The sequence below is a fragment of the Athalia rosae genome, chromosome 2 (genome assembly GCF_917208135.1).
Source record: "Athalia rosae chromosome 2, iyAthRosa1.1, whole genome shotgun sequence".
Taxonomy (NCBI): domain Eukaryota; kingdom Metazoa; phylum Arthropoda; class Insecta; order Hymenoptera; family Athaliidae; genus Athalia; species Athalia rosae.
This window is the reverse complement of record NC_064027.1, coordinates 23,431,913-23,445,629: the sequence shown is the minus strand read 5'-3', so window position 1 is coordinate 23,445,629 and position 13,717 is coordinate 23,431,913. Positions and strand designations below refer to the sequence as shown.

At 43.7% G+C, this 13,717-nt stretch overlaps 1 protein-coding gene across 1 annotated transcript; it reads right to left on the bottom strand.

Moving 5' to 3' along the window:
• Positions 1 to 1,003: 1,003 nt before the first annotated feature.
• On the bottom strand, positions 1,004 to 5,364 carry LOC105689277 (homeobox protein engrailed-2-like). The gene is made up of 2 exons (XM_012406192.3): positions 2,965 to 5,364; positions 1,004 to 1,869 (listed from the first exon to the last, which is right to left on the bottom strand). Exons 1-2 carry the CDS (start codon positions 3,764 to 3,766, stop codon positions 1,517 to 1,519), a joined length of 1,155 nt encoding a protein of 384 aa, XP_012261615.2. The 5' UTR covers positions 3,767 to 5,364; the 3' UTR covers positions 1,004 to 1,516.
• Between the last annotated feature and the right edge of the window lie 8,353 nt (positions 5,365 to 13,717).

Here is a 13,717-nt window from a genome sequence, read left to right as displayed (position 1 = left end):
TATATTATATGGATCAGCTCCGCGAGTAATTGTAGGAAGGTAAATTTGCTATTCACGTTTAAACGAAGCATAAAAATAGATCACCGTAATTATAATTTTATCAAAGTACATGTCCTTCAGGAAATTCCATTCCGTCGAAAGAATTTCGAAGGGGAGAAAAGTAATTCACCATTTTTCTACGACTGACGAATTCTACCCGAAAACCAACAAAATAATTCAATCAATTCACATCATCCCCTGCATCCATTGAATTGCGTTTTTCTTTCTCTTTTGAATCGAACCTTTCCCTGTCCAGACATCGGAGCATTCGTCAGTTTTTCGAATTATACGTGACTTACACCGCTCGAATCGTTATTGCGATTATAATAACGTACTCTCGTAGCATGCGGTTGTACGCCGACATAGTAGTACGCGTGTATCTGGACATAAATAACCGGGCAAGTTGTCGGCCCATATCGTATTTAGCAGCCTCGGGATGGCGGGAAAGAGGCGGAGGAGAGTGGGGAAACTGCAGTAATGTGTAATTGCTGCTATGGGTTCTAACGAGTTGAAAACGGGCCGAAATGGCCTGCGGTTGGGTCAGCGGTCTGCCCTGGCGTACCCATTAAGGTTAGGGGTTGGGGTCCTCGGGGTCGTCCGTTGCCTACAGTGGCTCACTGAATTCCCTTACAACACCCCCCCCCCCCCCCCCCCCCACCAAAGGTGTCAACGCTTTTACTCCGCCACCACAAATTAATGTGCAAATATACCCCCCCCCCCTTCCCCCCACGAGCAACCCCTTCTGCTACAAATTATATTATACGTGCGATTCGAGTTATGGCGATGTTTTTTTGACTCTATCTCGTGAGTCCGTGTCGTGCTCTCGGAAAATCGATGCTGTCTCGCGGCAAGTGGAGAGCGAAAGAGAATGAAATTTTCCTCGTGGCGCTGATCAAGGGTTGTGAAAATTTGCAGACTCCTCGCTTCGAATATTGCGACCGCTGTAAGAATCCGCACATTTCATCCATAAACAATACTGGTTTAACAATATCATAATCGTACTTTAATTATTTTCATAAATCGTTTGACAGTGCAGACTATAATTATATCCATTTAATTAGTATTTTTTATACGAATATATCTATTTCACATATGTATACTGATGAGATCGTTTCCATGGATCGCTCCGGAGAATAACACGTATACGATTATCTTCACATCGTTACGATAATGACAATTATTACGATCTTAATAATAACAACGATAATATGTATTTTGTACACGGCATAAAATAAATACCTCGCAATTTTTTTTTTTCTATCTATACTATGTACAAGATCTAAAGTGTATATATGACCTACTGTATTGTATAATGTAAGATATAGGTACGCGTAAAATTTTTCACATCAACAAAATAAAATATATATAATAAATCAGTCTATAAAACATAAAATATATACATATATGTGTATGTATGTATTACACCGGACTTTTACGTGAATCTCATTACAAAAAAATTTTTCATCTCGTTCAGTTTTCAAGATCGATTCTCTTCCGGCGGTATCTCTTCGCCGTCCTCGTCGACGGGAACCGTTGAATGATTGTAGAGTCCTTGAGCCATGAGTTGAAGAGCGAGTGGATTTTTCTGCCCGGTAGATTTCTTAATCTTGGCTCTCTTGTTTTGGAACCAAATTTTAATCTGAGCTTCATTGAGTCCGAGATCTCTGGATAGCTGTTGTCTTCTCCTTTCGGTGAGGTAACGATTTTCCGCAAATTCCTGTTTGAGACGTGCCAATTGCTCGGCGCTGAACGCTGTTCTCGGTCTCTTCTCTTCCGACGATGCATTTTTGTCACTCCCGCTCGATCTCTTTACGCGTCGCGTTCTGGGCCCTGGAAATAATAATGAAAATTTTCATTCGTTTTCACGTAATTCTTTGGGAATATTACGAGCTATAAGCTGCATCGTGTGGAGCGTGGAATCAAAGGGAGAATTAGAAGCTGGAGATGAAAATGAGAGGATTAAATACCGAATGCCCCCGGAAATTTTATACGGGAAAAAACTGCCCACGAACACGCGAGATTCCTCAAGGAATTCCAACATTCTATCTTCTTCATTTGTGTGCAGCTTTGCCTAAATGATTCCTTCCCCCCACCTTTTTTTTCATCATTTCGAATAACAATATTGTAAACGAGGGACTGTGTAATGGACGTATTGTGGAATAACGATAGTAATAATTACTCCGGAATATAATGAAGGATGATATTGAAATCTAGTATGCACGTCACATACTCCTTCCCCCCCCCCCCCCCCCCCCTAATTCCTCCATTTGGATTCCGATAATGGTACGTTGTTAATTTTCAGAAGTGCGTGATTAATTATTAAAACAAACGACTAATGTCAGTACCCGTATTTCAATTCTAGTCTTTATCAAAATTTCTCTATGCATGCGGAACGGTTTCATGCGTACACGGTATAGTTTACGTACTACTATACCTGCAGCGTATAACGACGACTATAATGTATACCGTAGACTTTGAAATCGTGATTATTTATTCAATACGACGGTAAATTTATAGACTCAAGAACAAACTACAGAGACATAGACGACACACATACGGGGAAAAGTCCTCCTCTTTCTAATCGGGTAATTTAGTCCGTAATTTTATTATTTCATTCCTCTTTTCCCCCCCTTTCTCTTTTGCCCTCGCCCCTCGATTTTAGTTATTTATTTGTCACAGCTGCAGCGGCGTGCCAGCATCGCGCGCGCGTTAGTAAATACACAATAGGAATATCCGGTCGCGGAAACGGATCATTACAAATTTTATACACCTATACGAGCATCAGTTAGAAACGCGCGCGGCGTTGTGCAGCTGCATCTCCCCGCGGACGTGCGTATCGCGGTCTCGTTTCGAGAATACCTTATCAAATGAAAAATGGCGGCGTGGATAAGGAAAGTCAATGAACGAACGGATAAATATACCAACCGGAAGAAGGTCTGTCCGAGTATCTGGTGCAGTAGACCCACGCCGGCCAAAGACTCTGTCCGTTGTTCGAATTTTGTTGGCCACTTCCGGTCCCCGTGGCGGAAGCGCTGCTTTCACTGGGGCAGGAATCGGTACCGATCGAAGAAACGGCCGAGGATATGGAAGGGGTACTGCAACTTCCTCCGACGACCGAACTACTCCCGGTTATCGAACTTCTGTTGCTCGACAAACTCTCGAGACTTCCGCTTCTGCTGAGTCTTCCGTGAATGAGAGAGTGCGCGGATGACGAGTTGGAATTCAGAGGCGATGACAAACTGCCGTGCGTCGAAAGGACGTCTCTCTCTCTTTCTCTATCTCTGATACAATCTCTCAGGGAATTGATGTGCAGCGAATTCCCTTGATTCCCGTAGACAACGGGGGACGGTGACAGTCTGTTCGAGCTACTTCCGGTAACGCTGAGATCCCTCGGTACCGGAAGCGGACTGTGTCGAGGTAACACGGTCGCGGTTATCGGAACTTGCGGTCTCCCCGACGCCCTCGTCTTTTTACTCAGTATCGCCTTCCTTCCGAAATCTGGTCTCAGTATATTCAGTACGCTGAATCTCAACGGATTCTCCGTCAGCGAACGACGGTCTTCTTCCTCTTCTTCACCCTCGTTATCCCCACCGTGGAGAATATGTTGCTGCTGCAGTTGGTGCTGCTGATGGGACGGGGAACAAACTCTTCGACGATGAACCGACGAACCGACCCCTAAACGAACTCCGTATGTAGAGTCCATCGCCACAGCCATCGCGACGCTCATTTGGGGAATTTCTTTTTTTTTTTTTTCGTTTTCAATTCTAATCCGTATCCCTCGGGATCCGGCAATGTTGCAACGCGAAACGATGAAACGAAAAGAGAAAAAAAGAACAAAAAAATTACGAAGAATGACAAAAAGCTCGAAACGCGCACTGGACGATGAATCAATCACACTTGTTCGTGCATCACGTGGGCGACAAACTATCGTTCGATTCGAATCTGTCTCGCCGATCGAAGAAGGAGGGTTGATCGCGTCTTGGTACTGCGTAGCATCAGGTGCATTTAGCTTCGATAGCCATGCACCGTAGCGCAGTTTGAGGAATTGTGTGTTGGGTCGTGTTTTCTGGGTACTTGACCGAGTGCCGTGACGGGTCTGACTGCCTGTCTATCCTGCCGTCGCTGATGTCTAAACTACGTCCAGCGGCAGAGGCAGTGCAGCTATCCCTCCCCCTCGAGTTGACTACCCTTCACTTTTTCACTCCTCCTACACACCGACGACTCGGACTCTTCCACCTTCCCCACAATTCCTTCGGCCGCTGTACGCCGGACCAAAAGAGAGAGTGCACTCTCGGTCCCAGACCCGGTCCCAGTTCCAGTGCCGGTGCACTAGACACCCTCGATTGTATCTCTATTAACGCGATGCCTCCCTGCTCCTCCACGGGCAAGTCCCGCCCTCCCCCGTATAGGAAACAACTTCCCAACACTCTCGCTCGACTCACTCCACCCGATATAATGTCCCCACGATCGTCCTCCAATCACGAAACTCCTTCTATCCCTACTCCCAATGGCGTAGCTGCTCGAAATTGTCCCCCATTCGACCGACCGGTCGAAATTACTCGTCCTCAGGTTCACAATTAAAAATCATCCCCGTTCGACCACCGAAAATTCCAAGTACCAAAAATATTGCTTTTCTTTTCATTCGGGCTAGAACACTGAACTTCAATCATTCCTCAACGGTTGCGATGAAAAAAATTGGTACTTTACAATTCTTTCATTCGCTTTTTCAATTTTCATCACGAAAATTTGAGGCAATTCACTTTCAGCTCGCGACGCGAAATTCGTTGATGATTTTCGAACACCGCTTGTGCGATGATTTTTTTTTTTTTTTGTTTTTCTCAAATTCGTCGAGTGGACAATTTTCGAGGATAAGTTTCGACTACGCCGTTGGATATTTGGATTCTGGCAGCTGCAGCCCGACGATAGTCCCTCCTTGGTCGCGTTTTCCCTCCATTCCCTCCGGACGACTGCCCCTTCCGCACAAAGTCCTCCTCCTCTTTCGGAATTATCCACGCCTCATTCAACCCCCACCCCGAATAAGATTTTGTTCCGTGCAGTCCGCGGCAGAGGTACTTTTTTACTCCATTCTTTGTTCATCCCCACCACTACTCGTGGATGTGTGAGTGCACCAGCACATGTCTACAGTCTTATATAGGTGTAAAAGTAAACGTCTCTCTGCAGTTCTTCTTCCCATGTGGGTGTGAGTATATCGGTATTATATAGCGACGCAACAAATAAATATCATCCAGTCGACACATTCCCATAGCTATATCTCTCTCTTCGCAGAGATAAATGAATACATGGAAAGAGCGCTGCAGCGCGACCCTCTGTCTTTTCCTATAATATACGTATTATGTATATATACGAGATGAACGACGGGTGTGAAAAAAGTGAAAAAAGAAAGGATCGCGCGGGCAAACGGATAATCGTCGTATGTATATACGTACATCTACCACGATGTGAAAATTTAGACACCAATCATCGGATTCATATACCCTGACATTTACAACTTACATCCATTACATCCACGTTGTATATACAACCTGAGATAACTTCACGTTCAACGTTCGAAGCGAATGATCTCGATGAGAATGCATGAGAAAAACCAAAAGAATTGAAACCTACGTCTCACGTCTCAAAGGTTAATCCTGCAGGGAGGGGGTTGAAATGCAATTACACAAATATTTGTAGATACGTATGACGTCTGTTTGAAAATTTTTGCACGCTATACCGTTCGCCGGTTTCTTCCGCGTGTGTACGTCACGTATACGTACACGAAATTATACGTATACCTACACCATGCAACGGAAGATCGTGCAGCAGGAGATTCGTTTTGTATAATCGGGCGAGACGGTTTCGCAGCACGCAGGCGTCGCGACGCTTCATATTTATTACAAGTACCCTACTGCACAAGGATGCGGGATATATACGTGTATGTATATGTATATATATATATAAGTATATAGCTGCAGCATATACTGCAGTACAGTGCACCCTCTTTCAATTAACATGCTAATTATTTTATCTGATTATCACCGCGCGCACTGCTTTTCGAGACCATAGAGCGCACGGTCGTACCACTACGGGGTAATTATTGCCAAGTTTATGTATACCTGTAATGTACCCCAGCTTCGGGGTGTGTGTATATAATACAAGTATATTACCACCGTACGCGCGCACACGCACGCACACGCACACACACACGTGTTCGATACCGAGAGGGATAAAAAGGGGAGGAGACGAAGAAGGGGGAAGGTAACGGAAAAGAGGGGCGGAGAAACGCGTCGAACGGAGGAAGGGAAAAGGGCGGAGGGTGTGGCCTAGGGATATCCACACGTATATATTTGGTATATAATGCTTACACATGATCTCTGCTCTATACAATACACAAGGGGGGAGAAAATGTGTGCTCCGATATTTTCGAGTTTGCGCCCTCGCGGCGGTGCATAGATTTCGAACTTTGCAGTCAGTTGATATAGATTTAGACGCGGAGAAGTCACTGTATACAAAATGTATACATATACATGCCCGTGTCTAAATACATTAATGTATTAGAGATTTGTATAATTCAATTGAAAATTTATGTCACGAAGGAATATAGGACGAGGATGAAGAATACGCGCGATTATCGCGATGTTACAATACGCACTTGGAAGTTTATTGAATAATCTGTAAATAAGTTGGTTTTTTTCACTCGTAGATATGTACTTGCGTTACATTGAAATTGAGATAATAAGGAGCACGTACGTACGGCGATGTTGTTTAGGTTACGCTGAATAAGTATCTAATTGAGTTTTTTGCGAAACAATAGCGACGCGCACTCGAGCATAGTGTATAACCACTGGTATAACTTGTTACATAGCCAAGCAGTTTAATGTACATAATTGAAAAAAGAACAATATAATTAGTAATTCCATGTATCACACGCACGTGACTATGTATGTACATACATAAGATGCGCGTATGGAAACTCGTTATATACCTACCTATATTTTATTTAAAAAAAAAAAAAAAAAAAGAACAGTATAGTATACACCTATATGGATGGCGACTTTGAAACGTTATATCTCACGAGTTGATTACTATTCTAGATCGAAATCGAACTATAGGTACCAGTTGTCCGGTGCTATAGAGCTACCGACTTTTCATTCGCAACATGTAACCACACGGCGGTTTTCTGAAGATATGTAATTAGATAAATACGCGAACATGGACTAATTACTGGATCTTCATTTAATACTTTTTTTACCGCCACAGAAATTACGCCGCCTTCCAGGTCGAGGAAGAGAAAAGGGATATATTATTCCCGTGCATAACGTTCGGACATTAAATGAAAAAAGTAATATAATAATATTAACAATAATTATGATAATAATAATTAAATAAGGAGAACGAGACCCGCACCCCACTCTATAGGAATATAATATTATCCATATATTTATACTCGCATATGCAGTTCTTGAAAATTTGATAACGATCTCGAATTATAAGTACATATGTATATACGAATGTGCAGGTATGCGACTGTACGATAACATAAATTGAGGTAAAAAAACGAGAAAGGAGCGAGGAACTTGTTTCTTATTTTCTATTGTTTCGGAACTGGAGCCCCGCGTGTACAGCGCTAGGGGTTCTGTATATTCTATTTGCGGAACCAACTATAATAAACTCAACAATAAAGTACCTTTAACGTTTTCAGTTGTGCGGCCGTTGGCGATGCTGCGCTCGCGAGCTCAGTCCGGTGTAATACAACTATATATTGAAAAAAAAAATAAACAAATAAATAAAATAAATAAATGAATAAAAAAAAACTTTTCAAAACAGTCGAGTTCCTCCCAGGCAGAGGATATCGTCGTTTGACCAATTAGAAACTTTCCATCCCCACGCTACGATCCGAGTTAAGAGGAATGGGCGGAGTATGCCGGGAGGAGTTTCATCTACCTCTCAAAGATCCCGGGACTCTTATACAGCTCCTCGCTCTCTCTCTCTCTGCACCACCGCGCTAACTATACGGCACAAGGTTATTATTATTCCTCTTCTTCTTCTTCTCCTTCTTCTTCTTCTTCCTCTTCTTCATTTTCTTCTTTATTCTCGTCTTTCTCTCTCCCGTTTCCCTTAGCGGGAATTAACTCTTGAAAGTGCCGCTGCTCAGCTATATAATCCGAAAGATGATAATTGTATCCCACGAGATGTACTCGTACGAGATGCGCTAAGCTGCTGACGAACGGTTACTTCAAATACACGCAGGTACTTACATGTATTCAAACAAACAAATTTCTAACGCACGCCGACAAGGAGACGTGAATGATCGTCGTCTCATGGATGTCGACGATTTCTGCAGTTTTCTGTTACAAAGTTTCGCAATTTTAAGAAAAATCGATCGTACAAGACTCGGGATATTGCAGCGGATACGCAGCATTATGATCGAGGGCCGTAGCGTTGACCACGTTGTAATCATTTTAATCACTCAATCAACGGTGTATACACGTCATAGGAAATGATGATATTAATATATGTATTCGTGTGCGCACGGATGTGTATCGATACACATACGTGCACGTATACATAACGGGTATCTCTCCTTAATTTTTGTTTGCTTAAATTGCGGATAGCGTGTCGCCGGATCTCTATAGCTGTGGTATAAACAAAGGGGGTAAAAATGAAAACGAAATGAATTTACAACCTAGAGGTGAGAAATAAATTTCCATGTGGTCTGAGATATTCAGCTCTCTCTCTCTCTCTCTCTCTCTCTCTACAGCGCGTAGACAATGGGGTAAACTAAAAATCGCGTGCCGCAGCTTTGGGGAAAAATTTATAATCATGAAAGCTTTGGAAAAATGTTTATCCACCGGACAATGCGGACCGTACGTACATCTGCGTAAAAAAAATACGCTTGACAAATGTGTGTTCGTACGTGGACGGGATATGTATGCATATTACTGCAAAATGGAAAGAGAAAGATTCAACGAAAGCTACGGTGTGAAAAAAAAAAGATTGAACGTGATAATTAATGTACCTAACACCAAGTTGGCTTCGAACTATATGTGTGTGTGTAACTGAGCGATGCAAGTTGCGCGTTGCATGCTGCGGTGGTTATAAATGAAGCTTATATATATTACAATATTATATCGGTTGATGTGCGAGCTTTCGGGACTATCCCTATGAATGTGTATATTTACGTCGGGGGGGGGGGGGGAGTAAACGCCCCCATCTACGTAACAAACAAAGCAACCAACCGAACAACCCTTGTTACAGGGGTTGACGTCGAGAATCGCGTATCTCTCCGAGTATAGCAGTTTTATGCGGTACGCACGTATACACACGTAACGTTGCAGCTGTAGAGTGTATTTTGTATAGAACACGTATATATACGTGTATATATCGAACGTCGCCTCGTGTGCAGGGGTTCTGCTACCACCCGATAATGGTAATTTACAAGTTGATATAAACCACACCCAGTCAACTTCGTAATAAACTGTATAAAACTACGCGTTACCTACTCGCGCTGATGCAGTATTACAATCGTACGAACATCTCGAAGTTCGTTAATCTTCGAATACGCGCGGTATTGTTGTCGAGCTGTTCTGCAAAAAATGATTCGTATAACACCTCCGACATTTACTTTCCTTCTTTCCTTGCATTCGCGCAGAGATCGTTTGAGGATTGAAACTAAAATCGTAAAACTCTTCATATTTATTTAAAGTACCCACACACTTCTTTTCTATTTCCAAAATTCCGAATTTCGGAAATTTCGAACCTGCGACTCAAAATATCTCGTCGGAAATTTTTTGATCGATTCGGGGTGGGATAAAAAATCGAATCAGGTCTCGACTCATTGTCAGTCGATATTTTATCGATCCTGTACGCACGGGGATATCCGGGTGTAAAAGTAGTAACGTGCGTAGCGCGGATGATACCCAGGGCGACGGTGTCCGTAACTCGTACGGTGGTGCAGAAGCGGAGGCGGCGAGGGCGATATACATTAGGTATACGTTATACATGAGATATAAATCCGTCGGTGTTGGCAGAATCAGACCGTGTTCACCGTGTTCCACCTCCTTCCAGATATGGAGTTACATACACTGTAGCACGCGAACCTGCAGGACTCGACTCTCCTATTCTAATAGAGGCGGAAGTCATATTTTCTTTTTAACAAGCTCAACAGCAGCAGCGGCAGGAACACCAGAAGCACCAACTTCAGACGATAATAATTCCCGTTCTCCGTCGCATCCCCCCGTAAGCTGCACTGGTCATGCTGCAAATATTTCTATATACAACACCTCGCCGAACAATAAAACCCCCATATCGATCGCTATCAAAATTCTATACCTCGATATCGCAACCGCCGCATGAAACACCTGAACACCGATGTTATTTATGTAGGTAGGTGCGTGTACACCCTGCGTAGAAAAGTGAAAATGTGAAAACAAAAAAAACAAAGAAAGAAAACTGGAAAATGAAGGGAGAAGAATAAAAAACTGAAAATAATGGTGAAAAATTATTTTTGTTTGGGAAACAAAATTTGTTACGGCCAAATTGTTATCGTATAGAAAAAGGATACGGTCACGGTTTCATTTTCAAACGCGAACGGTCAACTTTACGCACATATATATATCGAATTTTACCTGCGAGTCAACTCCTATACAGAGCGTATAGTCCTTTCGATCCTTGTAGTTGCGCTTTGGTCACACCGACGCCGGATGTTGGCGACGGCTCTCGACGCCCTCCGAATGACAGACCCTGAAATTCCGAAGATTTACTCGACGTTTAAGAGACGGATTTCGAACGAGGATCCTCGGATATCATCCTTTCTTCCTCTGTCTCCTTCATTTCTGTCTTTGCCAATTTTAGTGAACCAAATTTTGGAATACCGTTACACGTGAGACGCAGTGAAAAAAAAAAAAAATCACTATCCTCTCTCCTCTCCGTTGATACATTTTTACCCCGAAATCCGTGTATCCGATTTTTCCCTGCTATGTATTATGTATAACATTCGGCGAAAGAATAATATGTTTTGACTGGCAAACAATGGAGGCTCAGCATTGTCTGGCGGAATACTGTAGCCGGTGTAGTAAAACTTGCGGCTTCCTCGGCGGGCGGTTTTTTAAACTGCAGACGTATATCGTACGGTTCGTTCCTTTCTCTGCGCATCCCTGATCTCAACTTCCTATTTTCATCTATCAGTCCTGCATACACATTCAATCATACCGTCCGTACGTTTAAGGTCGGGCGAAAAACTAAGAAAAAAAAAGAAGCAAATATGAAAAAACTACGCCATCTTTAACTGCAACCTGCAATTTCTCGACTCTCTGGGGGTCCGGGTCGAAAGCAAACCAATTTTACGACGTGTAGACTTACCGGGGACTATGTTTTGAAAAAAAAAAAAATAAAAATGAGATGAGAGACACAGAGATCCGGAGGCATGAAATTTTCACGGGTTATCCTTCGAGAGAATCGGAGCTGCGGGAGGTGTACATCCGCAGCAACGTTTTCGGGAATATGACGTGTAAGGATGAGGTGAAAAAAAAATATTGACGGGGGGTCATCGGGTGCCGTGAGACCGAAACGGACTTTAAACTCCGTTGGGATAATCCGGTGTACGCGGCGTGACTAAGTTGTCACTTTCAACTTCGGATCGTCTCGAAGCTTCAAAGTTCCACTCCTCAAACGAGACGCGGTCAATGCGATAGTGATTGACAGCCGCACCGTGTGCAGTCCCTCGCTCCGAGATGAAACCAGCTTCTACATCGTGATCTCCACCTGATCCTACAGATGCGTCCGTCAACTATGAGCTGTATCGACGATCTTCGCTGCTACCGCCATCCTCGTCATACTCCATCTAGATTAACGACTAATATGGGGATTAGGACGGTAATATGTTACGCTCGTTTATTTCATAATTTTCAATCTCACGCCAAAAATTAACGCGCACCTCATCATATGCGATGATGGTCCGGGAGAAGAAATATATCAAAGATAATTTCCAATTTCAAATTCACCGAAGGTCTGCATTTTCAAATTTTCTTTTCTGCTCGGTGAGCCAAAATTTTCGAATCCATTATAATTACACATATATGGTACGTGTCCTAGTTTTTTGTTCCACGCCAACGATCTTTTGCGATAATTTATTTTTCGAGTCCAAGTACGGCGGGTTCTCGGGATTAAATTACCAAAAAAACTTGGCCCGATATCGCGATGGGTATTATAAATGTTTTTTAGCAGCTTCTCCGTCTTCCTCTTATTAAATAACCGTTTTAGCGTAGCTCGGTAGCCGCGGAAGACACGGTTCCGCAGGCCAGTCCGAGTAGCCCTAAAGTTTCGGCGTTAAATCGTTGCGATAAAATTTCACCCATCGCTGTGCAGAAATATCGACGCCATGTACGTGCATTATACACACGTACCTATATGTATATCGAATTACCCTCCTTTATATTTTTTATTTTATTTTCGCACCAGCGAGCGTTCGAAATTCAGCCAAGCCTGTTTTACACGGGTATACGTATACATATACATCCTTAGCGTACACGTATACCTATATACCTGTAATAATTCAGGTGTGGCGAGGATGTCTGCACTCCGCAGGTACTAAATCCTAGACGTCCAAATATTTCCGCGGCTTTTCTCGCCATAACGAATCAGAAGTTATACGTACGTACAACAACACACCTTTATACCGGACCATAGCCGATTCGAGAGACAAGTGAAAAAGGCACCACCAGCTACAGCGGAGGATACCCATTTTGGCGTCCGCGCGCAAAAGGTCCATAAAAATTGACTCCTGTCGAAATTCACAGTGGGGGGGGGGGGGGGGGGGGCGGGGGGAGCAGTAGACGGCTAGCCGTAAGGATTCCGCTTCTATATCCTGCGGTATATAAACAACCTGCACCTACATTTCCCGATGGAGAGCGTATAACAGAAGCAGCTTTGCTTCATCCCGGAAACAAAGGAGGCGAAAATCGCACCGCCGACCCTGACCCACTCCGCAAGGATTTTAAAGTCGGCGAAAATATTTCCGAACTTCGAAAGGTGTTTATACACACAATACGATGGAATTCCGATCGGTGTGCGGGGAGTCGAGCGTCTTTTGACTCTTGCGAGAGCAGGTACTGCGTCCCCCTCCCCCCCCAATACGCAGCGAAACTAATCGGGGTAAATCCTGTTAGGGGATATCCAGCGAACGCTCGTCCGCCCGAATCTCTTACAACTGCAGCGCGTAGTACTTACATAGCGACGGTGGATATTACCGTACAGCTGAAACGAGCGGGAAGAATATTAAGGTGAAACAGACTTACGACTCAAGCCAGCCAGCCTCCTTCAGCTTTCCTTGGCGCTTTTAACTCGGAACTTGTACACACACACACACACACACACACACACACACACATATCAACCGACTCCAGCGTCAGTTTTGTTACGTGTTTACCCTACGCCACTCTAAGCCGCCCCGCCTCGTTGCCCCGGTGACACCTCACGTCAAAACACGACGGGAACCACGCAGAGAAGAGAAGCTCCCTACGCCGTAAGTGTATACGCGTACATGTATACCATAGAAGCCGTCGCGTGTATAAGTGCGCCGCGTTTCATCCCGAAGGTTAAATGCGCCGGTATTTATGATTTTACTTTTTAACTCCGTCTTTCATCCCCCTCCTCGTATCCATCCCTCTCGCGCACACAATCA

Bases quoted from the DNA above. Each gene is read 5' to 3' on its own strand.
- LOC105689277 (XM_012406192.3), bottom strand. From the start codon at position 3,766: ATGAGCGTCGCGATGGCTGTGGCGATGGACTCTACATACGGAGTTCGT. The intron at 1,870-2,964 runs GTTGGTATATTT...TATTATTTCCAG, and splicing joins CTCGGACAGACCTTCTTCCG to GGCCCAGAACGCGACGCGTA.